Genomic DNA, 25,206 nt, shown 5'->3' on the forward strand with positions numbered 1-25,206 from the left:
TAGTTGGAGAATCCATTGGACCATATGTTTACAAATTACCAAGTCAACATCATGCAGTCTTGTGATCAGTGCACCTCCTTTATCTGGGGAATGGAGAAGGCCTACATGTGCAGTTGTAAGTTGATGCGTCTCCTGTTAATTTGCCTTCGTTCGGGTTGAGAACACTGTATGATATTTCATTTTTGTTACAGATTGCAAAATGGTTTGCCATAAGAAGTGCATTTGTAAAATTGTCATAGGCTGCTCTACGTTCTGCTCCAAGAAGGTAAGAATCCAATCTTCTAAGGATTCTAGAGAAGCAGTCATTTAGAAATCTTGTTCAATTGGTCGGTCTTTGTGTGCTGTGGGCTTAGAGTGATGATGAGCCTGGATCACAACACTTCGGTGTGCGCGTGTGCCACCTGGTCAACAACAAGACCCCTGTGCCAGTTGTGCTGGAGATAATGCTGGAACATGTGGAAATGAACGGACTGTACACAGAGGGCATTTACAGGAAATCTGGCTCAGCCAATCGCATGAAGGAGCTTCACCAGTTGTTGGAAGCAGGTGAGCCATCATGGATATTTCCAGAGCTCAATGGCACATTGGGAAGACGCCTCTCTGTCTCTTGAGTTTTTTGTAGCTTAACCTGCCCGCTCTGATAACTTTGTTAAATAACCTTGTGTAATGACTGCATGTTTGTGTAGGCCCAGAGAATGTTTGTCTTGAGGATTACCCCATCCATGCCGTCACTGGCCTTGTCAAACAGTGGCTAAGGGAGTTGCCTGAACCTCTTATGACCTTCACGTACTACAACGACTTCCTCCGTGCAATAGGTTGGCCCCCACAACACCATTCTCCTGTAGTTTTGGTAGCACTTGGACATGCAGTAACTCTTTTGTTGTTTTTCACAGAACTGCCTGAGAACCAAGAGCAATTGCAAGCAATTTACAAAGTTTTGGAACAGCTTCCACCAGCCAACTTCAACACCTTGGAGAGACTGGTTTTCCATCTTGTCAGGTACAGATGAGTACATGCAGTCCGTAACAAATGCTGTTAGTGTAAAACCATGTAGCCATAAAGTGAACGATCTGGTTGCATTTCAGGGTTGCGAAGGAGGAGAAGAGCAATCGCATGACGCCAAACTCTCTAGCCATCGTTTTTGCTCCCTGTATTCTCCGTTGTCCAGACAGCGCCGACCCGCTCATGAGCATGAAAGACGTCGCCAAAACCACCACGTAAGGACTTCATGTCCACACTGCAAGCTCTTTTAACGTGAATGAAGTGTCGAGACTGAACCTTTACTTTCCTCAGTTGTGTGGAGATGCTAATTAACGAACAAATCCGGAGATACAATGAGAAAATGGAGGAGATCGAGCAGCTGGAATACGCTGAGGCTCTGGCTGTCAATCAGCTCAAGCTAAAAAGACAAAACACGGTACACCTGACCCTCATTGACTTACCTGTCCTTTAGCAGAAAGTCTTTTAGCATTGTTGTACCATTATTTCAAAGTGGTTGGTTTCCAGATGCCTGTGAAAAAATGTCCATATTTTGCCTCCTGAACAATCACTTTCTCCAACCGTCCGCAAACTTCCATAAGGCACTTCAGAGAGTAATATTCGCAACACTTTTTTGCTTCTCGTTTTTATGTCTCTGTAGTGCTGGCATTTACCTCTCAGATTTATCACTCCTTACAAAGAAGTGGCGGTACGTATGTCCCTGTGGTGTTGTGAATCCCAGTAGTTTGGCATGTCCATGCATCCAGTGTGCATGCAGTGTACAAGTCATGCCTCATTAATACTAACTCAATCCACTGCATGTGTTGGTGTTATTTTAGATCTGTAGACATTTAGATCTGTAGACAAGGGTGTCGGGTGGATGTCGGTGGAGATGTGTTTTGGTTTTGGGTGCTCATTGCAGTGAATGGCATGAATTTCAAAGCTACGCGAAGGAAATTGCTGAATATTAAACAATAGGGGTATTCTACATTTTTTTTTGTATAAAAACAGACAGTAATGCAGAAAGATAAGCAGTTTGACTGGTAATCTTTGTTTTTGACTTCTACAAACCTTTGAAACTCATGCCATGGAAACTTACAGACTTTAACTGTATTTGGTTCCACAATGAAAATAGCATCCATCCAAGTGGTTGAAATTCTTTCCCAGTAGACCTCCCCTCTTCTTCCAGACTTGACTCACCTTTGAAACATCTCTAGCACTTTTCACTCTACCATTGTTGTGCCACACTTGAAGATTTACAACTTCATAGACTAACCACATAGGGGCAGACTTGAGTCCAATGAAAATGTTTAGTACTGTAGTCCCATTACTGAATAACCTTTCTGTGCTTCCTTTTTTGAGGCAACACGGGTAAAAAGCTAGAATCGGTCAAACTCATTATCTTGAGTTGAAGTTTGTATCTGTTTGGGGTCTAGGTTCGGGTGAAGCCGTCTTCCGACCTTTGCGCCGTACCTGAGAATGAGCCCCTGGATTCAGATACAGAAGCTGAGCGAAGCCTGATGGAGCGGATCAAGTCCATCAAGCAGGAAAAGTATGTAAATGTTGAAGAAATCTCACAAGTAGTCTCAGGACCACACTCTTGAATGCCGTTTTCTGGTTTATGTTCCAGAGAGGACCTTGCCTGCAGGCTACCAGAACTAGAACAGCCTGGTTCTGACCAGGAGAACGTGGACTCGGAGACGTCTCTCAGCTCCGAGAGCCTGTTGGACGAGCGAGCGGTCTGTTCGGACACGGAAGGTCAGTATTAAGGTACAGACTCTCTTTGTTTCGGACCAGCCCTTTGTTTTTCCTCTGCGGTAGTCACCCATGTCTGGGTCCTGTCCTTGTTGTGTGTGGCACAGGTCTGGACGGGATAATCCTGGCGCATTAAAGAGGGTGGCGGTGCCATCCGCTCTGTAGTAGGTTGTGATCTCATCTAACCCAAGTGTTTGTGCATGGTTGCAGTGATGGAATAAGACACTGCATGTTGTCTGTCTTTTATGACTGTTGGTGGCATGGGTTCTGCTTTGGGCTTTCTTCTTCTTTGGGGCTTGATTGGTTCTGTCTCTCTATTGTAGGACAAACAATCGTAATTCCAAGATTATCCAAACCAGCTTGGCCTCCCCTGAAGTCTGTCACCCTGTCCCACGGAGGCAGCATGTGGGCTGACAGCACCTCTCTTACTTCACTGTCTTCTCCCAGGCTTCAGCTCCAGCGTCGCCACCCTATCATCCCCAAAACGGTCAAGCTGCCCCCAGGAATCTTGTGCCACCCAGCTGTACAGTCCCTCCCTCCCCGCAAAGCCCAGTCCCTCACCCTCATCCAGCGGCGAGAGCAACCCGGCCGCCGCAAAGACAGCATCCAGTCTCTCTACATCAGCGCTGGAACAGAGCTCCTCTTCCCGGCCTCACCTACAACCTCAGACACCTCCCAAACACAGGAGCTCCAGACCTCCTCCCGACGTTTCTCGGACCCGGACATTGCTTTCGTAGAGGACGAGGTTTGACGTGCAAAGCTGTCTGCTCCAGAAAGAACAACTCGATTGGTTGTCGTCATGGGTGCTGACTGCTTGCCCCGGTCGTAGTGACGGATAAAGAGAATCGTCTCACCTAGCACTTTCCATTCTAATAATATATTGGATTTTAAGAAACTTTTTTAAGACTCTGATTTGTGCTGCATATTTGCATTGACATGCATCAATGCTTGATGCTTGATTTTTTTTTTTTTCTTTTTTTACTTTTTTAGCATCAAGAAAACAGTCTTGCACCTTTTGTGTCTTTATTGAACAGGAACAGACTAATTCAACCATAAGGAGTGATACCTTGATGGTGTTTTGTGGACTGATTTATTTGTACACACAAATTCATCTTAAATTGACTTTTAAGCTGCTGATCCTCCCTTAATTACTGTAATTACTCAATGGAAAAGTTTTGACTAGAAGGGGGACGGATGCAGCACTAGCCACTTTCCTCTCGGACCAGAATGCCATAACCGAATGCAGTTTTCCAGAAGAACTCTTTTCATTTTGATGAACGATATGACACTTTGGATCTGCGTGGATGTCTGTTCAGAATAGCGGCCAAGCCATTGTGTTTAATACTAAAGTCAAGAGTTATGAATGCTGTTGAATGTTGAATGAAAATTATGGATGCATACGAATGCCGGCTGGATGTCTATGATGTAAATCACGGTTTGCATCGTTTTCTGGATTTAATGGAAAAATGAAACTAATTATTTTCCTACAATACAGTTTATACTGGCTGCAGATCTGTTATTTTCCTGTTTTTTTCTTAACCCATAATTCTTTGCAGCTTCCTTTTTGCTCGAGAGGTCCCACCGACGTTCTTGTCTTGCTCTTCCTGTTCTACATAATCCTAAACATCACCTTTCAATGAATGAGGACACAACATCAATTAATGAACACAAAACGAAGTCATTATAGATTTCTTATTGTTTTATAAAAAAGGGTGAGTAGTGCAGCATTTCATTTATAAACAGACAATAGGAAAAGCAGTGTCTCTCCAGTTAATGGTACAATATTTACATTGATTGGGGGAACAGTGCTGTAGTGTGCTCAGTGCTTCATTGACAATAAGAGCGTCCAGAAAGTCCTGTTCAGATAAAGTGCAGGATCAGTCCAGATAAAGGTATTAGGAGATGCAGAGTCCTGCTCAGCCTTGTTCCTGTACCGTGACTTCGAACTTGAACTCGAACTGCTGCGTATTTGGGTAATGTTTGTTCTATTAAAGCAAAAAATAAATAAATAAAATTATTAATATGCATTGAGCAAAATGTCTGGCATGAAACAACACTCAATATTGTAGAGCATGTTTGATTATTTAGAACTACACTTTAGATTAACAGCAGACAGAAACTTAAAATATATAACATTAGGAGTTATTATAACACACCTTTGACCACCAGCTGTGTACTGTGAAAAATTCCCAAAGCGGGGACAAAACAGAGATACGTTCCTTCATCAGAGAGCTGAAGATCAGTGAGTTTGAGAAAGACATGGCCCTTAAGCTCCTCGAGTAAAACTTCTGCTCTGTTCTTGTACACTGGATCCTGTTCTTTTACAGAAAATCTTCCATGGATAATATCGAATACGTTCCTGATGTCGTTGTGTCTCCAGTGGACCGTCAGCGGTTTATCTTCAAGTAAAATGTGTCTGTGACTGCACTTCAGGGTGACAGATCTTCCTTCAACACCTTCAACTACCTGATGCAGAGAGACTAGAAAACACAACTTTATTATTTATTTTTAGAGTTAAATAATTTTAATTATTGACTGCTACACCGGGGTTAAAAAATTTGAGACAACAATGAAAATAGTATCTTATTATTATTAATATTACTATTTCTGGTTTTGTGTCATTAGCCAAATAATAAATGAGTGGCATTAATGATGTGACATTGTCAGATGGTCATTGAAAATGAGTGCTGGTGTAAATGCAGGAAAATAAAATGAATAAACTGTGTTTTGTTTATAGTTTGTAATTAAAAAAAAAAAGTAATATACAAATGCAATGTAAAATAATTTCCACTAGTGTCTTCAAATCTAAACCCCAGGCAGTTTGCAGACTGAGCTCCGTTCTTACCTGCATCTATTAACAGCGTCAGAACAAAGATGAAACAGAACCTGTAAACCAGGAAGAAAAAATGAACTGGGAGAAAAACAACGCTAACTTGTAAACATGCAGATTTGAGCAATTTAAGATTTTCAAACAAAACCAATCACTACAGTAAACTTTAATGATTGGGAGCCTGAAACACAGCTTCAACGCTTTAACTCTTTGCAGAGGCTTGGATGTGCCACACGTGCCATCTCCTTAAATAAATAATACAATCTGACAGCTCTATATTTCAATCGAATGAACGACAAAAGGACGTGGAACTTTATGCACGTCTTTTTTCTTTTTTTTTGCAATTTCGTTCAAAACTTCTCGCCTCATGCAGTTTATTATTATTATTATTTACTTGCTATTAAACAGGCTACTTAATTTAAAAACGTTGGCGATTTTTCTTTTGCAAGGACATAAATCTAAAAATTCTACCACTGCGATTAAAAAAATCGTCTAAATGATACATGAACTCAGTGTCAAAAGCCTAAAAACGCTTCCAAATCTCAACAATAATAATAGTAATACAAATAAACGATAAAGAGTAAAATATTTTAGTCGAGGTGAAGTGTAAATGGATAAAGTCTTACCGTGGGAACATGTTGTATCCTGCAGTGTGTGAGGGTTTCTGACAGATTCAACACGAGCATCTCATTTTTAAAGCACGAGACAAATTCGAAAGATGCGGGGTTCGCAAAGTGAAAGTATCCGCCTCTTAATAGGCGGAGTCAACTACCTGATGCAGAGAGACTAGAAAACACAACATTTTAAGTTTTACATTAATTGTTCATTAAACATATACATACATACATACATATATATATATATATATATTGACACACACATAAATTATACATTGTATTATTACCGTGGGAAACCGCATTGAAAATCTAGGATTGTTTCTCGTCACACTTTTTCTACATTTTTAGTTCTGTAATGAAAAGAACATAGTATATAATAATACATCGTATTCTAATCTTATTTGTTCTGTTTTTTTTTTTGTGTTTTTTTTTTTTTACCATGTATTAAAAGTAACAGTAGATAGATGAAACGGCATCTGAAAAAATGAGGGGAAAATAATATGCTGAGCATGTCAAGTCCATAAAAGTTCATTAAAAATATTTTGCCATTTAATTCAAGTTTATTCGTATAGCGCTTTTCACAATACAAATCATTACAAAGCAACTTTACAGAAAATTACGTTTCTACAATATTTAGTAGTAGCTTATAATTGGTGACCATTTTGTGCACGTATGACAGGATTTTTTGAAAAATTAATACAAGACGTAGTCAGACAGACAATGAACATTATTAACAGCAATTATTATATGATGCAGTCACACATGTAGCAATAATTGTCAGTTCTGTTTGTTGATTCAGGTTTAGCATCATCTGGGGTCCTCTGAGGGTCAGCATCATCTCTTCTCAGGTGTTCTGGATCCAGACTGGAGCTTGTGTAAATCCTAGTTACCACGGGATGTCATCACTTTCCAAATCAAATAAAAACAAACAGTCAACGATATACTGTTTGTTTCAAATGTGCATCGTTTAAAAATGCCCCGCCTTTCTCCACACACAGATTGGCTGATTCTGTCATCATTTGATTTGATTGGTCCAGAACTGTTAACAGACGGCTGGGAATGTTTTACTACAGTTTCCGGGTTGAACATATTGCCTGAAAACGGTGAGCAGCCTTTTCTTTTAGATACGATTTTCTTGTTTGGTGGCTGTGTAAAAAATGTCAGCCCAATCAGCAGCAACATGTATATAAACCACAAGGTATTAAAGAGACAGCTCGCCGAATGTAATTAACACCTAAATAAATTCAAAAGAGCAAGGGAACTGACTTATAGCTTTATTAAAATTAAGCAAAACAAAACGATAAATGTTTACTTTAAGTATATGCGAGAGAGAGTTTAAAGCTTGCAGGCTTCCGTACACCGGCCGTCCGCAGCGTCTTCTGTGATTTCTAACGATGGGTCTCTCAAGTCGGCACATCCGGGCACTTCATGCGTTCTCCTTGTACTTGCGTTCTGAAATCGCTCACTTATTCACTCATTCACTAATCCCTATATAGTGTATGGCAGTTCCTATATCAGGAAGGAGTGAACAAATAAATTAGTGAACGGATTCGTACAGTGACCTATAGCCTACACTGCGTGTGAGATTTGGAGCTGTTGCAAAAACATTGCCATGTACTTTTATATTACATGTACTTAATTTTAGAAAATAATACTTATAGCAATAATACTCAACATTACTTTATATTGCAGTTATACATACCTCCGCTTCAGCTTTGTGGTTTCATCGATGGTATATAATTATTATAATTTTTTTGTAATGCTTTTATGTCCATAATCATTAAATGTTATTAAAATAACGTACTGAGAACAAAAATAAACACACATAAACACGTTCATAATTATGTATTTATTAGTTTTAGTATCTTGACACTCGCTCAAGCGTTTTGAGCTCAGATAAGATGGTTGTAGAGCGTCCTCAGGCGACCATTAATTTTACATCAGATTGCACTACCTGTTAAAAAAATAAATAATGTAGGAAAAACGTTAAAACAGAAATAATAAAGATGTAAACTTCATCTCTCATTCAAACTCGCTCGCTCTCGCTCTCTCGCTTCCAGCTCGACGGATTGTGGGAAATAGTGCTTCAGCGAGTGTCCATCTGTTGTACACAGGTTGGAAGGAAGTCGACCGGAAGTTGAAGTCGGCCGCGTGCCGCCATCTTGTAGCAGAACTTCACTTGCGTTAGCTATACAAAATAATTAATCAGAATACTTACTCCTGCTCACTCACGCCAAAGAACTCCCAGCTCAAGCTCGCCGTCTCTGCAAGATTAACGATGGCAGTTTGCACGCACAGCTACTAGAAGATTTACATCTGTCAGACAGGTTGCTGACGTCATCAAGCTTCGTTTGAGTCTGCGCGTCAGAAACGGAAGTGCTAAAAATCGCTAAAAATGGGCTTCACTTATCTCAATTGAGTTCCAATGGGGTCGCTGTGTCCATTTCTTTTACTGTCTATGGTTGTACACATAACTGCCCTAAAAAAAAAAGGCAGTAACTACGCAGAGTGCAGAACTGAGAAAAATGACTTAAAAGTTATCCTGTCATCCAGCCTAAGTAGTTACTGTACAAACAACTACCATTTTTCTCCAAATCGACACACATTTCAGATAAGATGTTTTGGCACATAACAAAGGATGCCTTGAATGTCATGAAAATGACAATAACTAATTTTTGACCAAAAATGCAGTTACTGCCTTTTTGCTTTGTAGGGCAGATAAGCTGTGTCTCATTTAGAAGGCTGCGCCCTCCGAAGGTCGCATTTGAAGGCTGCATACATCATTGAGGTTGTCTCGTTTCAGAAAAGCAAGTAGCACACTCCGAATGAGACCTTCGAAATAATTTTCCTAATATTTTTTTCTTTAACAAGTGTGAGAGCGCAACGACGCTATGTGTTGGCATAGCAACATGATACTTCCTGTTTCCTTTTCCGTCCGTCCTACGAAGGCCTTCTCGTTTAATCCCAGGGTTAAGGACACTCCGTATATGCATCCTAGAGAGGATTCGACCTCCAGAGGATGCGCCCACCGGAGGACGTGGCCTTCTAAATGAGACACAGCTATAGACAGTAAAAGAAATGGACACAGCGACCCCATTGGATTCAACGGAGACAAGTGAAGTCAATTAGAAATCAATCACTTCCTGGGGGTCGGGCGTACTGCCAGACTCAAACTGAGCTTGAAGAGGTAGATTTCACGTGAGCAACCTGTAAGTCTTCTAATCGCTGTGCCAAGAGAAATCTGAATCACCCACCGAATCTTGCAGAGAAGGCGAGCGTGAACAGGATTAGAAGTATTCTGATTAATTATCTCCCTTGACTTTATGTCTCCAAGTCCCCCAGATTGCCTCATAGACAGTAAAAGATTGCCTGCGAGCTTCTCCTCCAGTCCATACGGTAATATCTCTACTGTGTGACAGAGAGTCGCAGGTTATGACGCAATCGTTAGCCTATTTTTACAAAAACTGCTTCTACGGGACCATAACGTAAGATACAAGGTAATGGAGCCTTTTATACATTTTCATGTTTCTTTAGAAATGGACAAACGGAGTCTTTAAACACCTCAGATGTAAAGTTATTCACTGTCAAAGAGAATCCAAAATGAATGGGACTCAATGGAATGCTAACAGCAGGTGGGGGTCCGCTAGCCAACGGGGGCGCCCAGGGGTGCTTGAAACCCTGCCCCCCTGGTTGTACACTCGAAATCAGAATGAATTGTGGGTAAAAAGTAGTGGACAAATGTAGGGAATGAAGTAGTTCACTCAGAATTCCGACAGCACTACAAAATGGCTGACACCCCATATAGTGCGTTATATAGTGGATAGGGAGCGGTTTGGGACACAGCATAGAAGTTACAAGTAAAAGAGAACTTAGCCTATGTATAATGTGCGTCGTAAAACACCAAATTAGATTTATTATTGACTAGGGGTGTGCCGGTACTAGTACCGGTACCGAACGGTTCCTGGGCAAATTCCAAATGTAAGTGATCATCCCTATCCCCTTGGAGTGGGGACTTTGGAGTGAGTAGGACATGTGCGTGCCATTAAGTAGTCGTTAGGAATGCACTTTGCTAAAGGAGCGACATAATTTCCTCATTATCTTCAGCTGGCATGTTCCTGTGACAGCGCAGCATGTGTCCATCAGCAGATGTCGCTGTTTTACTGTTATAAATGTTTTTTTTTATTTTTTTTTATTGTTGTTAGCATAACCGTTGCAAATAAACATACATTTTATATTTAAATACGTTTTAAAAATATGCTACACTGTAAAACCCGACAAGTAAACTTAACTCAAACCGTTTGAGTAAACAGATTGCCTTGATTTAAACCATGTAATAAGGCCCTGTCCACACGGACACGGGTATTTTTATAACCGTGACTTTTTTTACGCGGTTCGGCCTTTCGTCCACATGAAAACGCACCTCACATCACCCGAAGCCAGCACTGTGCTCGCCTCCACAGTTACAACACTTTAAATTTGCCCCTTGCTCACACTTTTTTCATATTCATGGTTCCCACTACATCTAGCACATCGCTGTTTTCCCTTACAGACTGCCGCAACATGCCCATACTTTTGACATTTGAAACACCTGATTGGAGGTGGTACATATGCTCTTACTGCATAGCTAACATATCCAATATATACTCTCTCTGGCATTGTTCCTTCATCAAACTGAAGCATTACAGAAAGTCTATCTACTCTCTCTTTATTACGAACACATTTCAATCTTTTCACTTCAATCACTTTAGCCCCCTTTATATTGTTCTTTATTGATTCTGAAGATACATCAGTTGGAATTCCATAGATTACTCCCCTTAACCAAACTCTCTTACTTGGTACTGTCCAACTCACCAATTGGCCTAACAGTGATTTTATACCCTGTGTCACTTTCTGTTGTTTTTAATTTTTACAGAAAATTAGAATATTCCCATTTCTCAAAGTCTTGGCACTCTCTACATCTCCTACTGCTTTCTTTATTGCTTTGGTTAATTGTACTGGATTAATCGTAAAATCATCTGCAAACTTCATCATTACCTTGAAATCATCCTTGCATGTCCTTACTGGCATACAGTCTTTTTCACTGTCAGTTCCTGATTCTTGTCTACAGGTTTTCTTTCTTTTAAGATTAGCAATTTTACTCCAATCATTTGCTCCTGAACTCCTACCGCTACACTCTTCCTCCATCTCCGGATCACTTCCGGTACTACCGTCACTTCCTTCCATCAATGCTCCAGTCACAATCCAGGCGCTCAATCAACCGCCCCTCCCGAGCAATCTGTGATATTTTTCAGTTCAGTGGATGTACATTGTACCTGTGGTTGATGTACCGTAAACTCTGCTGTAAAGGCGCACACTCTACGTCGCTTTGGTGAGAGTCTTCATACAGTGGCATGCACAGACCTCTGGAGGGGCAGGATCGAAATGACGTCACGAGGGCACAATCGCGGACCGGGGGGTGGGGGTATTTGGGTTCGGTGAATGGGTTTGTTTATGGGATTTAAATCCTGCCATGATTCAAAACTGAAAATACAGGTCTGAAAGGTTGAAACTAAGTGTTCGGAAACTCAAAATCTTACAAAAAAAAGTTTTGCAATATCGAAAAATAAGATTTGCAAGCTTGCAAAATGTAAAAAAAATAAAAATATCTCTGCAAACATTATGTTGTTTTTGAGATTTCCTTCTTCAGAACTGCAACATTTTTTTACGAGTTTCAAATTTGTCAGTGTTCTCCCACTGTATTAGATTGTTTTCCAGGTTTGAAACCTTGTAAATGGTGATCTGAAAACTGGTGAGCGAATGTGTGGAATTTTTTTTGAAACTCTGAAAACAGAGTTTTACCACAAAGTGGTAAAAAAAAATTACATCTCTTCAAACGTAATTTTGTTTTTGAGTATTCCCTCTTCAGAAGTGCAACACTCTTTTTTATGGTGTTGTGCAATCATTTTTTCAGAGTTTTGAATTTGTCACTGTTCTCCCAGTGTATAGTTTGTTTTCAAGATTTGAAACCTTGTAAATAGTGATCTGAAAACTGGTGTGCGAATAGGTGAAAAAAAGTTTTGAAACTCTGAAAACTGAGGTTCGAAAGGGCGAAACTTATTACATTACATTACATTAGCACTCCTATTGCAGACTATTTTTTCAGAGCTGAGTTTACAACACCCACTTTGTGGAGTTGCGAGCTTGCGTCCTCACGTGATTTGTGGCAGCGTTGTCATGCAGCTCTGCTCTGAAACTCTGAAACTCAGAATGAGCGAAAATGAAGCTTCGCAACCTCGCAAATAAAAAAAGCCTAGAGGGAGGGCCTTCTGCTCTTGGCCAATGCTTTGCTGTCTGCTGACGTACAGTCCAATCACAAGTCGTATTTACTGGAAAGGTGGGATTGACCTACTGCTCCGCCAATGACAAAAGCGCACAGGATACGCAAACAGAGGATGCACAGATTTATGTCCACAAGGCGGTCCCGTCGCGGTCCAGTTCTAAAATAAAGGTTACCCACTTGTCGCTGAAATTCACCATACAATTGCCAACACCCACTGAGTTTACCACTGATAGACCGGCGGTGCATCAGTATACACACTTGCACCTTGTCTGGTTTAGACCTGTCATTGATAAATAATGATGACAATAAAAACGCCAGTAGGTGACAGCAAAACCATGGTTTTAAGTAGGCTATTTATTGAATCGTTCAAATCAATCTTTTCGTTTAAAACGGCCTGATTCTATTAGAAAGGAAACAAAAGAGTCCATTTGAATGGACTGTTGAATCACTGGCTCACTTGATTCGTTGAAAATCTGTTGAATTCAAGGAACAAAACACCGTGTTAAGGGCCGTTCACATTTCGCGCCTAAAAACGCGTCGCTTTCTCCTTCTTTCCAAAGCGCTCTGCAGTTGCGCTCCTATGCACTGTTGTAGCTATAAAATTAATAGCAAATTTGTGCTCGCGCACGTGCTGATACTCAATAATTAATGTTCAATGAATATAAAAACGTACACCATTTTTTTTAATGACTTAAATTATAAGGACATTTTAACTGTATTTATTAATTCTAACAGGCTTCATTGCGAAGTGAATGCTTTGGACTCTTAGGACGTGTTTTTGTTGGGTTTTTGCAAAGTCGGTGACTCAAAATGTCAGCTCTATCCTCTCTCAATCCGTCACAAACAGCGTATGAGGACAATGGAAGCAATAAAAAACAACAAATATACAAGTGCTATAACAAGTCTCAGTTAGCTTACACGTAACAAAGGCTTTTAAATAATATAATAAAGAAATACTGATAACAGATAGAATAGAAAAAGAATAGAGCAAGCTAGAGTTAGAGGTCTTTTTTGCCTTTGTTAATTGTATAATGAAAGAAAACCGATAGAATACAAAATAATAGAAAGCTTAATATTATTCTTTTTTTTAAGAATAGTGAGTGTTAAAGTTAGAAGGTCAAATACATTTGGAAGAGATGTGTTTTAAGCCGATTCTTGAAGATAAGGATTGGGTACAGACAATCCAGTAAAGATTTACCCAAACTACAGAATATCCTCAATGCAGAAAGCACTCTCTTTCACACACACACACGCACACACACACACACACACACACACACACACACACACACACACACACACACACACACAGTATCAATTTTAGCATGTGGTGGAGAACAAATAGTTTATCATATGTTTTAAACATTATATATTTATTAGCCTACTTATTTATGTTTTATATATATATATATATATATATATATATATATATATATGAAAATACAGATATTTAGATTATAATTCAGGTTTATTTTTACAAAATATAGATTTTAAAACGTCTCAATACATATAGCCTATAGTGATTGCAGAAAAAGGTTAACCATGCATTCATAAAGTTGTAATAGGCAATTATTTATAATTTTACTGAAATATTTTAATAAAAGTACAAAATACACTGTACACCTTTCTGAATATTTCAATATAATATCTAAATATTCTTTTGGATGCACTATTGAAGTCACTTTAATTGTAATATTCGGTCTCTACATGAAGAGAGAGTCAGTGGTGCACTGCGTGAGGAAAGTGAGTCGTGGGGAAAGTGAATCGTTCGCTGCTTGAGGAAAGTGAGTCGCCAGCTGCACTGAAAAAAACTACTTGTAAGATTTACTTAATAAAATCCTAGTAACAATTTGCACAAGTATATTTTAAGTAAATTTTACTGCTATAATATCAAGTACAACTCACGTGTCATTATCAAGTAAAATCTACTTAGTATTGAACGTAACGTTCATGAAGAAATTAAGTAAAAATTACCTATTTACATTTAATTTAGAAGCTATATTTATTTAAAGAAATTAAGTAAAGTTTATTTCTTGTTTTATAATTAGGAAGCTTGCTTTTATGAAATTATTAAGTAAATCTTACCATTTAATTAAGTAAAATAAGTAGATTTTTTTAAAGGTTTTTTTGTTGAGATTTTCATTTACTATATATAATTATGTAAACATTGCTAATTTCTTTTTTATAAATAATCATGAACATAAATAATTTTCTCCATATTTTTCACAAATCACACAAATAAAATACAATTTAACAGTTTTATTTTTCAGTCATCAAAAAATGTTCTTCCTCCAAAAATGGACATTCAGTAATCTCTTGACAAAGGTGCATTCAGTTAAATCAGGCCCATAAGCAGCATGCATGCCTTTTGCAGTATTGCCGCATCCTGGCAGCATTTCCTTCCCTTCAAGAAGGATGGATACATTGATCGGATCTTCTCCATCAGCACCATGGACAACCAGTATTTTTATGATGTGCTGAGTGATGTCACTGCAGCTGTCCTCTTGCATGCATACAATTTAGAAGAAAAAATATAAGTCTTTTGAGAAACAAAAATAGAATTGCTGAAATTATTTAAAGTGACTTCATTATCACAACAGAATGAACAAACACATACACACATACTATATTGGGGAGAGTCTTTCTCCCGCCCTCCTTCTCCTTCTTGACGATCACATGGGGATGCGCAACAGGCATGAGTGCAATTTACAACTGAAAGCGATGAGCATTACACTGTAAGTTGATAGTTGATTTATCCGTGTTTTAATGTGCTTCTGGTCATGGTGCTTTTTAGATGGATGCCAAGGATTTTTAGGCCGGGTAGAATCTGCAAATTACAAGCAGAGATGAATACTAAATAAAGTTATTTGAAAGTCTAACAGTATATTAAGGTACAGAAATTAATAATTAAGCCTAAATGTAAAATAACACTAAAAATAAAAATCACTGTATAAATTAAATATAGTTTAAGCTTTGTTAAAGCTGTATTTTGTTGTTTTATTTATATCAATGACAAAGAAAACGGTATATATATATATATATATATATATATATATATATATATATATATATATATAAAGTGTGTGCTGTCACTTTAAGACCGACTGCACGGACCGAAAAAACCTGACAAATATCCGTTTCTTTCTCAGCTGTGCACATATGACATATACGAGAGAATACTTGTCGAGACGACAATTTTGTGTTTATGTGTCCGTTCAAGGGCAAGGAAACGCGAAAGAGGAATCAATTCTGCATTCGAGCGCTGTCGTAATGATATGACGCAGCGCCTGATAATTTTGAAAAAATGTAGCTTTAACGTTATGTGTAAGTTAGACGTTCCTGAGCAATATTCAGTAAGAACATTCAAACTTTTCCATAACTTAGTCAACAGTATAACGTTACTTCAGCAGGAAAGTGGTTACGTTAATTAATATTAAGGCCTAATTTTAGCTAGCTAGCAGTTACAACGGTAAATATTTTCTAATAATTTCCAATCAGTTTGAAATTTTTACACGAAAAACAGTGCTTTGTGAAACTATTGAAAACGGTTCCGATTAAATATAAATAATTTAATGTAGGAAGTGATTGTAAATAGGGTTATAGCAGCTAATGTTCTATGGATAGGCCTAACCTACGCGCGTTAACGTTACACTAATATGAGGTCATGTTATAAGATGAGCATTAATGTTTATTGAGTCAAATAAACAAGAATAATCAATCAAATCCACACAGACCCATGTTATATTAAATGTAAAACAGAAAGACAAACTAACCTCAAACCATAGACACTAAAAGCCTCAAACACGACAAAAAGCAGCCACGCAGCAGCCTGCCAATTCGTCTCTGATGATCCAAAGTGCGCAGTTAGACTGTCTTGTCCAAACACGCATGTGCGGATTCAAACGCGCTATACTTTTCGATTAAAATTTACTTAAAATTACTATGTTTATGTGAAGTGACTATGAAACGTTTAAATATTACAAGCAAATATATAATAAGATTTACTCTTTACAACCAGTTAATTTATTACATGAATTAAATGGGTAGATATTTAAAATTTTACTTAGGAAATTCTAGTTCTCATTGAATTTTAATTTTATGAAGTAAAAATTATGATGGTTAATTTAATATATATTTCTATACCAAAAAGTTCGTTTTTACAGTGTGAGGAAAGTGAGGTGAGTGTGTATACTGATGCACCGCCGGTCTATCAGTGGTAAACTCAGTGGGTGTTGGCAATTGTATGGTGAATTTCAGCGACAAGTGGGTAAACCTTTATTTTAGAACTGGACCGCGACGGGACCGCCTTGTGGACATAAATCTGTGCATCCTCTGTTTGCGTATCCTGTGCGCTTTTGTCATTGGCGGAGCAGTAGGTCAATCCCACCTTTCCAGTAAATACGACTTGTGATTGGACTGTACGTCAGCAGACAGCAAAGCATTGGCCAAGAGCAGAAGGCCCTCCCTCTAGGCTTTTTTTATTTGCGAGGTTGCGAAGCTTCATTTTCGCTCAGTCTGAGTTTCAGAGCAGAGCTGCGTGACAACGCTGCCACAAATCACGTGAGTCGCAAGCTCGCAACTGTGTGTGCGTATCTCCGCAAAGTGGGTGTTGTAAACTCAGCTCTGAAAAAATAGTCTGCAATAGGAGTGCTAATGTAATGTAATGTAATAAGTTTCGCCCTTTCGAACCTCAGTTTCCAGCAGGGACGTGCGGTCAGGGTAGGCAGGGTAGGCAGTGCCTCACCAAAGGAAATGTTGACATTACATTTATTAATTCCAAGAGCTTTAATAATTCACCACATTATTAATTGCATTAATTTTATTCCAAATATTATTTTTTGTAACAAAAAATTTCAGGAATACACATAATATACTCATTTTGCCATTATTTGCTACTAAAAACCGTTGTTTCATGCAGGAAATTCAAAAGCCATGGCCATTGAGGCAGAGGTGAGCGGTGCCTCTTTGGTCCATAGAACGTAGTTTATGTATATTTGCGCATGCGCAGTCAGTTCTCATGCTGTCTTGAATTATCAACATTGAGGCAGAGACCGAGCCTGCTTCATGTCACGTGATCTACTCGCTCTCACTCATTCCGCGCGCTTCCAGAATACTAGCATCTAGTATACTTGCGTGTCGGTGTGTGCGCCTAACAGTTTGTAGGAGCGAATAAGCTGTTTTTGTACTTTAAAGCTGTACTGCTGACGCAATGTTTTCTGACTGTAGCCTGGTGCGCCGTCACCAGACCAAAAGTGTGTGTGTGTGTGTGTGTGTGTGTGCCGTGGCTGTCTGTGCGCGTTTGCGCATTTTGATGGAGTGACTATAGGCTGCCGCGCCGCCTCCTTCTCTGTGTCCCGCACAAAACATTTGTTTGTTGTATAAGTCATAAGATAGATGTGTCCATTAATTTGATTATTATATTTTATTGTGCATTAGCCTCACATGACTGACTTTGCTGAATGCAGGCAGCGATCTGATGATGCCTGATATGAACTTGGGTTGCTAAATTAACTGAATGAATATATGAACATATATTCCACACATTGATGGGTCACAGCCTACCCATGACAAGATTTCACCGCACGTTACTGGTTTCCAGAGTTTCAAAACTTTTTTTCACCTATTCGCACACCAGTTTTCAGATCACTATTTACAAGGTTTCAAATCTTGAAAACAAACTATACACTGGGAGAACAGTGACAAATTCAAAACTCTGAAAAAATGATTGCACAACACCATAAAAAAGAGTGTTGCACTTCTAAAGAGGGAATACTCAAAAACAAAATTACGTTTGAAGAGATGTAATTTTTTTTACCACTTTGTGGTAAAACTCTGTTTTCAGAGTTTCAAAAAAAATTCCACACATTCGCTCACCAGTTTTCAGATCACCATTTACAAGGTTTCAAACCTGGAAAACAATCTAATACAGTGGGAGAACACTGACAAATTTGAAACTCTGAAATATTATTTGCGCAACATCGTAAAAAAATGTTGCAGTTCTGAAGAAGGAAATCTCAAAAACAACATAATGTTTGCAGAGATATTTTTATTATTTTTTTTACATTTTGCAAGCTTGCAAATCTTATTTTTCGATCTTGCAAAACTTTTTTTTGTAAGATTTTGAGTTTTCGAACACTTAGTTTCAACCTTTCAGACCTGTATTTTCAGTTTTGAATCATGGCAGGATTTAAATCCCATATTTGTTCCCCCTCGGCTAGGGGTGGGCGATATATGGCAAAAGTATCAATAAATATATAAATATCACGATTTTACCAGATTCTTTGTCATGTTGTTTTTTCTATTTTGCAAGCTGTTTGAGCATTACAGCCAAACTAATAACCATATAATAAAGACAAAGCCTTTCCAGGTATGAAAATATGCAAAAGTATGGCGGATATTTAGGCCAAAGTGGGCCAAGATAAGAATCTTTGTCATTATTTTATCATTGTTATTAAAAAAATGATAACAAAGATACACATTAAAAATACACATAGCCTGCAAATAAAATAAACAGCATTTTATTTTCAGTTATAGGCTACAATATGGTGTACTTAGCAGGAGCATTACAAAAACTGAATGAACAAATATAGAAATAAAACACTATTTATACACATTGATTCCTATTAAAACAATAGGTTTTTCAGCCAAGAGTATTGAGTGATTTTTCTCTTTGTGTTTGGTGTTTTATTAACATTAAAGGAATAATTCAACCAAAGATTAAATTAGACTCAAAAGATGTTTTAAAGCTGATTGAGTTTCTTTCTTCTGCTAAACATAAACTCTGTTTTGAGGAAAGTGGAAAACCAAACAGTTACTAGTTCACAGCAGTGATGCGCGGGTTGATCCAAAATGAGCGGGTGCCTGTGGTCACGAGTCATCCCAAAATATTTTTAATGATATTCGGGTCGCAGTTGGTCAGGTCGTTTGAAATAAAGATGCCAATTAAACCTTTGTAATTTATATAGTCCTAGACACAATTTTGAAATACATAGGCCTACACTTTATCGGCTGAATAACTGGCGCGAAGGTGACGCACGAGCTCAGTCTGCAGGTAAAGATGGAGGCAGCAAAGAAGACTGCATGGGGAGCAACGTAACTGTTTTTGGTAAAACATGATTTTGACGACTTCATTAAGTTTTGTTTTATAGAAAACTCCAATTAAAAGATTTTTCGTTTTGTATACATTGTATCTTAATTTTTATCAATGATTCATCAATAAATTGCCCGCATTTAATAAATAAGAAGCAAATATAAAACAGACAATGCAATGCATTGCACGTGAACTGGAGGTCACTGAAACTCTGCTTGTGCCTCACAGATTTGTGAAATATAGGCTATACATTACAGAAAGCTTGAAATGCCTACTTTTAAACGAAAATATTCAAACCAAAATAAATAGGCTACTCTATTATGTAATCCATATGAAATGTGCATTTCTCTCTGGCGTTCATGGCAAGTCCTCATCCTCAACTTCAGTTTATTACTAAACAATTAAATATCTCCTTGCTAATTTAGACACATTCATAATCATTTCTTTAACCCGTTCTTTGTGGCAAGCCATATGTGTGCGGTCATAGCCTATTTACGTAATTAAATTAATATAAAGGGGAGATTTGTCCACGAATGGCTTAAATGAACAACTACTAGTTGACTAGAAGAAAAAAAAAAGTCGGAGGCAGCCCATTCTGGGTTGGGCGAGCGACCCCACGGAATGAGTGAGCGGAGCGGGATACGAGCTCTTGGCCGGGATTCCCGATAAAGATTGATCTTATTGATCTATTATATTATAATAAAGTGTATTATACTTTACATAATCATATAGGCTATAATGTACTTTAGATACATACAGTATATATAGAGAGAGAGACGTTATTGGTTTTCGTGCACTTCAGCAAGTCGTTGACATATTATTTCCCCCCCAGCCTTTGAAGCATTTCCTACATTAGTTCTTTTATTCGTTTTTTTTAATGTAGATGTTTATTTTCTGTTTTTTTTCTGCCACTTTTAATTATTTCATTTATAAATTTATAAAAAGAAAACGAGTAATAAAGTGTACAATAAAGCACAATCAAATCCTTATATTATAATCACATTGCACCTGAATCAAGTTAAAGGTGTAATCTGCTGATTGTCCTGCAGGACAGGTGATCGCATAAATCTGTTGCAACCTGTTTTTCGTACGATGCACCTAAGGCTTCACTATTACTCCAGAGCACCCGTAGATCTACGACGATCTTTTTTCCCCAGTCTTTTGGGAAACAGACCGTAATATTAAGATCAGTCGTACGATAGCTTTTATGAACTAAAGCAAATCAGATGACCCCAAAATAAAAACATTAGGTAAATAATAGTTTAATAATTATTAAATAATAATTTCTGACATAATTATTATAAACCACCATTTTACAGAAATAGTGTTTAAAGAATAATGTTAATGTTAACAAAATATTGGTAGGTTCTGACCTCGCAACGATAGTTTTGATTATAATACATCACATCCGGTCGGGCATTCGCATACGGTCTAGTCGCAGAAGTTCAAATATTTGAACGTATCCGAGGCTCAAATCGGATCCGAAATTTCCGCATACGCATGTGATCGGAACTCCACCTGCATCCGAAAACTGAAAAATGCTGCCTTCGGAGGTCGCATTCCAAGGTCGTGAGGCATCAAGGCACGTCCGAAATCAATGTCAGCTTCATTTCCTGTCTCCTGAGATGCCTTCATCTGGCCGGTTTTCGAAGGCAGCATAGATGTATCCTTCGCTGCCTTTGATATCCCACAATCCTTTGCGTTCCATTCTGTGAGAGTTAAGCCAAAAAATAAAGATGGCGTCTGAAAGTTGCGGTCGGTGGTCAGTTTGTGTGTGTAATTATATGTTTCTGTAACAACTTTTTCCACTTTTATGTAATTTCTAGCGAGAAATTAATATTGCAGTAATGAAATATCCACTTAGTTATCACCAAAGCTCTCTATATTTAGCTGTAGATCATTAAACCATTACTCCGCCTCAGAAGCCTGTCCGAAATTCGTTTCATGAGGTGCCTTCGGGCAAAAACACTGCCTGCAAAGTCATTGGCTGCATCCGGGTTAGTTGAAAACGTCGGTCGGGTGTGGGTTGTTTGACTCGCGCATCACTGGTTCACAGTGATATGCAGAGTATTTTTTCCCCCTACAATAAAAATCAATGTGGACCAGCAAATGTTTGGTTACACAACTTCTTCAAAATGTCTTCTATTGTGTTCAGCACAAGAGAGAAATTAATATAGATTTGGGACCAAATGTGAGTGAATAAACAATGACAGAAATAAAATTTTGTGCTGAACTGTCCCTTACATGTAGCCTACTGTCCCTTTAAGACCTGCACGCATCTGATATACAGACATGAATCTGTTTCCTTCAGTTGTTTACTTTAATTATAGACATATCCTATACCTAAACCATGTGTGTTTTGACAGTATAAGCACAAAATATAACTTAGACTGTCTTTGTTTCGGACCAGCCCTTTGTTTTTCCTCTGCAGTAGTCACCCATGTGTGGATCCTGTCCTTGTTGTGTTTGGCGCAGGTCTGGACGGGATAATCCTGGCGCATTAAAGAGACTGATAAAGAGAATCGTCTCACACTTTTCCATACTAATAATATATTTGAATATATTTATATTTTAAGGAACTGTTTTTAGACTCAGATTTGTGCTGCATATTTGCATTGACATGCATCAATGCTTGATTTTTTTTTCTTTTTTACTTTTTTAGCATCAAGAAAACAGTCTTGCACCTTTTGTGTCTTTATTGAACAGGAACAGACTAATTCAACCATAAGGAGTGATACCTTGATGGTGTTTTGTGGACTGATTTATTTGTACACACAATGCTTTGTTCATCTTAAATTGACTTTTAAGCGGTAGATCCTTTGCTCGAGAGGACCCACCGACATTCTTCTGTTGCTCTTCCTGTTCTACATAATCCTAAACATTCATACACCTTTCAATGAATGAGGAGCGAACATCAATTAATGAACACAAAAATTGATTCATTATAGATTTCTTACCAATTGTGTTTTATTAAAAAGAAAGAATGTTTTAGTTGTCATTTTAATGTATACAATGTATTTTTCAGTTGGAGTGAGTGTGGAAAAGGTCAGTAGTGCAGCATTTAATTTAAAAACAGACAACAGGAAAAGTAATGCTTCTCCATCTTAATGATATCATATTTCCATTGATCTGTGCTCAGTGCTTCATTGACAATAAGAGCGTCCAGAAAGTCCTGTTCAGATAAAGTGCAGGATCAGTCCAGATAAAGGTATTAGGAGATGCAGAGTCCTGCCCAGACGTGTTCCTGTACCGTGACTTCATTCTATTAAAGCAAAAAATTAGAAGTAAAACCTCATAAAACTATTACTATGCAGTGAGCAAACTGTCTGGCATGAAACAACACTCAATATTGTAGAGCATGTTTGATTATTTAGAACTACACTTTAGATTAACAGCACAGAACTTAAAATATATAACATTAGGAGTTATTATAACACACCTTTGACCACCAGCTGTGTGCCGTGCTCAATTCCCAAATCTGGGACAAAACATAGATACGTTCCTTCATCAGAGAGCTGAAGATCAGTGAGTTTGAGAAAGATGTTCCCCTTCTTGAGCTCCTCCAGTAAAACTTCTGCTCTGTTCTTGTACGCTGGATCCTGTTCCTGTACAGAAAATCTTCCACGGATAATATCATAAACAATCCTGGTGTCGTTGTGTCTCCAGTGGACTGTCAGCGGTTTATCTTCAAGTAAAATGTTTCTGTGACTGCATTTCAAGATGACAGAGCCACCTTCAACTACCTGATGCAGAGAGACTAGAAAACATGTCTATTTTAGTTACGTAATTTTAATTATTCACTGTTACAGTGGGATTCAAAAGTTTAAGACAAGAATGAAAATATTATTTTATTATTATTATTAGACTATTTCTGGATGTGTATGTCATTAGCCAAATAATAAATTGTGTGTCATTAATGATGTGACATTGTACAGAGAAAATGAGTGCTGGTGTAAATGCAGGAAAAGAAAATGACATTCTCAGTTACGTGATATTTATATAGATGTGTGTGTAAAGCAAAAAAAAAAATGCAATGTAAAATAATTTCCACTAGTGTCCTCAAATCTAAACCCCAGTTTACAGACTGAGCTCCTTTCTTACCTGCATCTAAGAGTGTCAAAACACAGAGGAAACAGAACCTGTAAACCAGGAAGAAAAAATTTAACTGGGAGAAAAACTACGCATGTTGTCAACATGCAGATTTTTGCAATTTAAGATTTTCAAACAAAAACAATTATTATTATTAACATGTAGTGATAACTATCTATATGTCCCTAACAGGGTGGAATATTTTCATGGCCAGTGACGTAACAATCTACCCGTAATTATTATTTTTTGACTCCCCGAGCTTGACCAGTATCCATTCCTAATAGTTAAAAATGTCACTATTTTGGTGGAATGCAAAACACATAAAAATCATGTAACTTTTTTTTCCAACACTTATGAAGCCAAAATGTTACCGCATACCAGATATGACCAATTATTATTATTATTTAATTATATCTGTCCGTGAATGGTGCAACTAGCTGTTTAACAGGCTACTTCATTGAAAAACAAAGAAATCTAAGAATTCTACCACTGCGATTCAAAAATCGTCTAAATGACACATGAACTCAATGTCAAAAGCCTAAAAACGCTTCCAAATCTCAATAATAATAACAATAATAAAATGAACGATAGAGATTAAAATATTTTAGTCGAGGTGAAGTGTAAATGGATAAAGTCTTACTGTGGGAACATGTTGTATCCTGCAGTGTGTGAGGGTTTCTGACAGATTCAACACGAGCATCTCATTTTTAAAGCACGAGACAAATTCGAAAGATGCGGGGTTCGCAAAGTGAAAGTATCCGCCTCTTAATAGGCGGAGTCAACTACCTGATGCAGAGAGACTAGAAAACACAACATTTTAAGTTTTACATTAATTGTTCATTAAACATATACATACATACATATGTATACATACACAAATATGTACACACACACACACATATATATATACATATATATATATACATACATTTTCTACATTTTAGGTCTGTAATCAAAACAACATTGCGACATTGATCAAGTGACTCTTTGTGCTTTTGTGTTATATATATATATATATAATATGATTCTGTCAACATTTGATTTGAACATTTTGTTTTACTACGGTTTCTGGGTTGAACGACGTTTCCTGGAAAGGGTGCAACAGGGTTTGAGTCACGTTTTTCTCGTTTGGTGGGTGTCAGAAAATCGCAGCCCAATCAGCAGTATCATGTATATAAACCACGCGATATTAAAGAGACAACTCGCAGAATGAAATTAACATCAATATAAATTCAAAGAGCAAGTATGGGATCTGTCATCGAGAAAATATCAAGTCCGGAAAAGTCCCACAGCTGACTCTACAGTTCACATCTTCAGCTTTCGACAGTGAATGGGTTCAAGGAAGTGATAATGTTTACAATTTCACACAGCTTACCTCATACACTATATATAGACTTCAGAGAGAGTGAGTTCCTGTGTCGAGTTACCAAGACAATGATTGAGATGTGACAGGATAAAAAATACCAGAAGTTTTATCATTATATCTCTCATTGACAGAACTTTTATTATTATTATAAAGAAATAAAAA

The 25,206-nt window shown here is 37.9% G+C and overlaps 2 protein-coding genes across 4 annotated transcripts in view; one reads left to right on the forward strand and one right to left on the reverse strand.

The window, feature by feature from the left end:
- Positions 1–4,051, forward strand: part of LOC132159513 (unconventional myosin-IXb-like) — a 42,626-nt gene extending 38,575 nt beyond the window's left edge. For all 3 annotated transcript variants that reach the window (XM_059569053.1, XM_059569055.1, XM_059569054.1), the window contains 11 exons: positions 4–115; positions 192–265; positions 354–546; positions 687–815; positions 894–999; positions 1,086–1,217; positions 1,294–1,417; positions 1,640–1,687; positions 2,415–2,530; positions 2,609–2,736; positions 3,057–4,051. In XM_059569053.1, the coding sequence (XP_059425036.1) occupies positions 4–115; positions 192–265; positions 354–546; positions 687–815; positions 894–999; positions 1,086–1,217; positions 1,294–1,417; positions 1,640–1,687; positions 2,415–2,530; positions 2,609–2,736; positions 3,057–3,484 (1,590 nt within the window). In that variant the 3' untranslated portion in view covers positions 3,485–4,051. The remainder of the gene's footprint in view (positions 1–3; positions 116–191; positions 266–353; positions 547–686; positions 816–893; positions 1,000–1,085; positions 1,218–1,293; positions 1,418–1,639; positions 1,688–2,414; positions 2,531–2,608; positions 2,737–3,056) is intronic.
- Positions 4,052–4,437: 386 nt separating this feature from the next.
- On the reverse strand, positions 4,438–6,265 carry zgc:194627 (uncharacterized protein LOC799208 homolog). The gene is made up of 4 exons (XM_059569064.1): positions 6,190–6,265; positions 5,579–5,619; positions 4,890–5,213; positions 4,438–4,718 (listed from the first exon to the last, which is right to left on the reverse strand). The coding sequence occupies exons 1-4, from the start codon at positions 6,198–6,200 to the stop codon at positions 4,594–4,596; spliced, it is 501 nt and encodes a 166-aa protein (XP_059425047.1). The 5' UTR covers positions 6,201–6,265; the 3' UTR covers positions 4,438–4,593.
- Between the last annotated feature and the right edge of the window lie 18,941 nt (positions 6,266–25,206).

This window comes from Carassius carassius, chromosome 16 (assembly GCF_963082965.1).
Source record: "Carassius carassius chromosome 16, fCarCar2.1, whole genome shotgun sequence".
Lineage (NCBI taxonomy): Eukaryota > Metazoa > Chordata > Actinopteri > Cypriniformes > Cyprinidae > Carassius > Carassius carassius.

Bases quoted from the DNA above. Each gene is read 5' to 3' on its own strand.
- zgc:194627 (XM_059569064.1), bottom strand. The intron at 5,214-5,578 runs GTAAGAACGGAG...TGTGTTTTCTAG, and splicing joins GACGCTGTTAATAGATGCAG to TCTCTCTGCATCAGGTAGTT. The intron at 4,719-4,889 runs GTGTGTTATAAT...TTGCTTTAATAG, and splicing joins TACACAGCTGGTGGTCAAAG to AACAAACATTACCCAAATAC.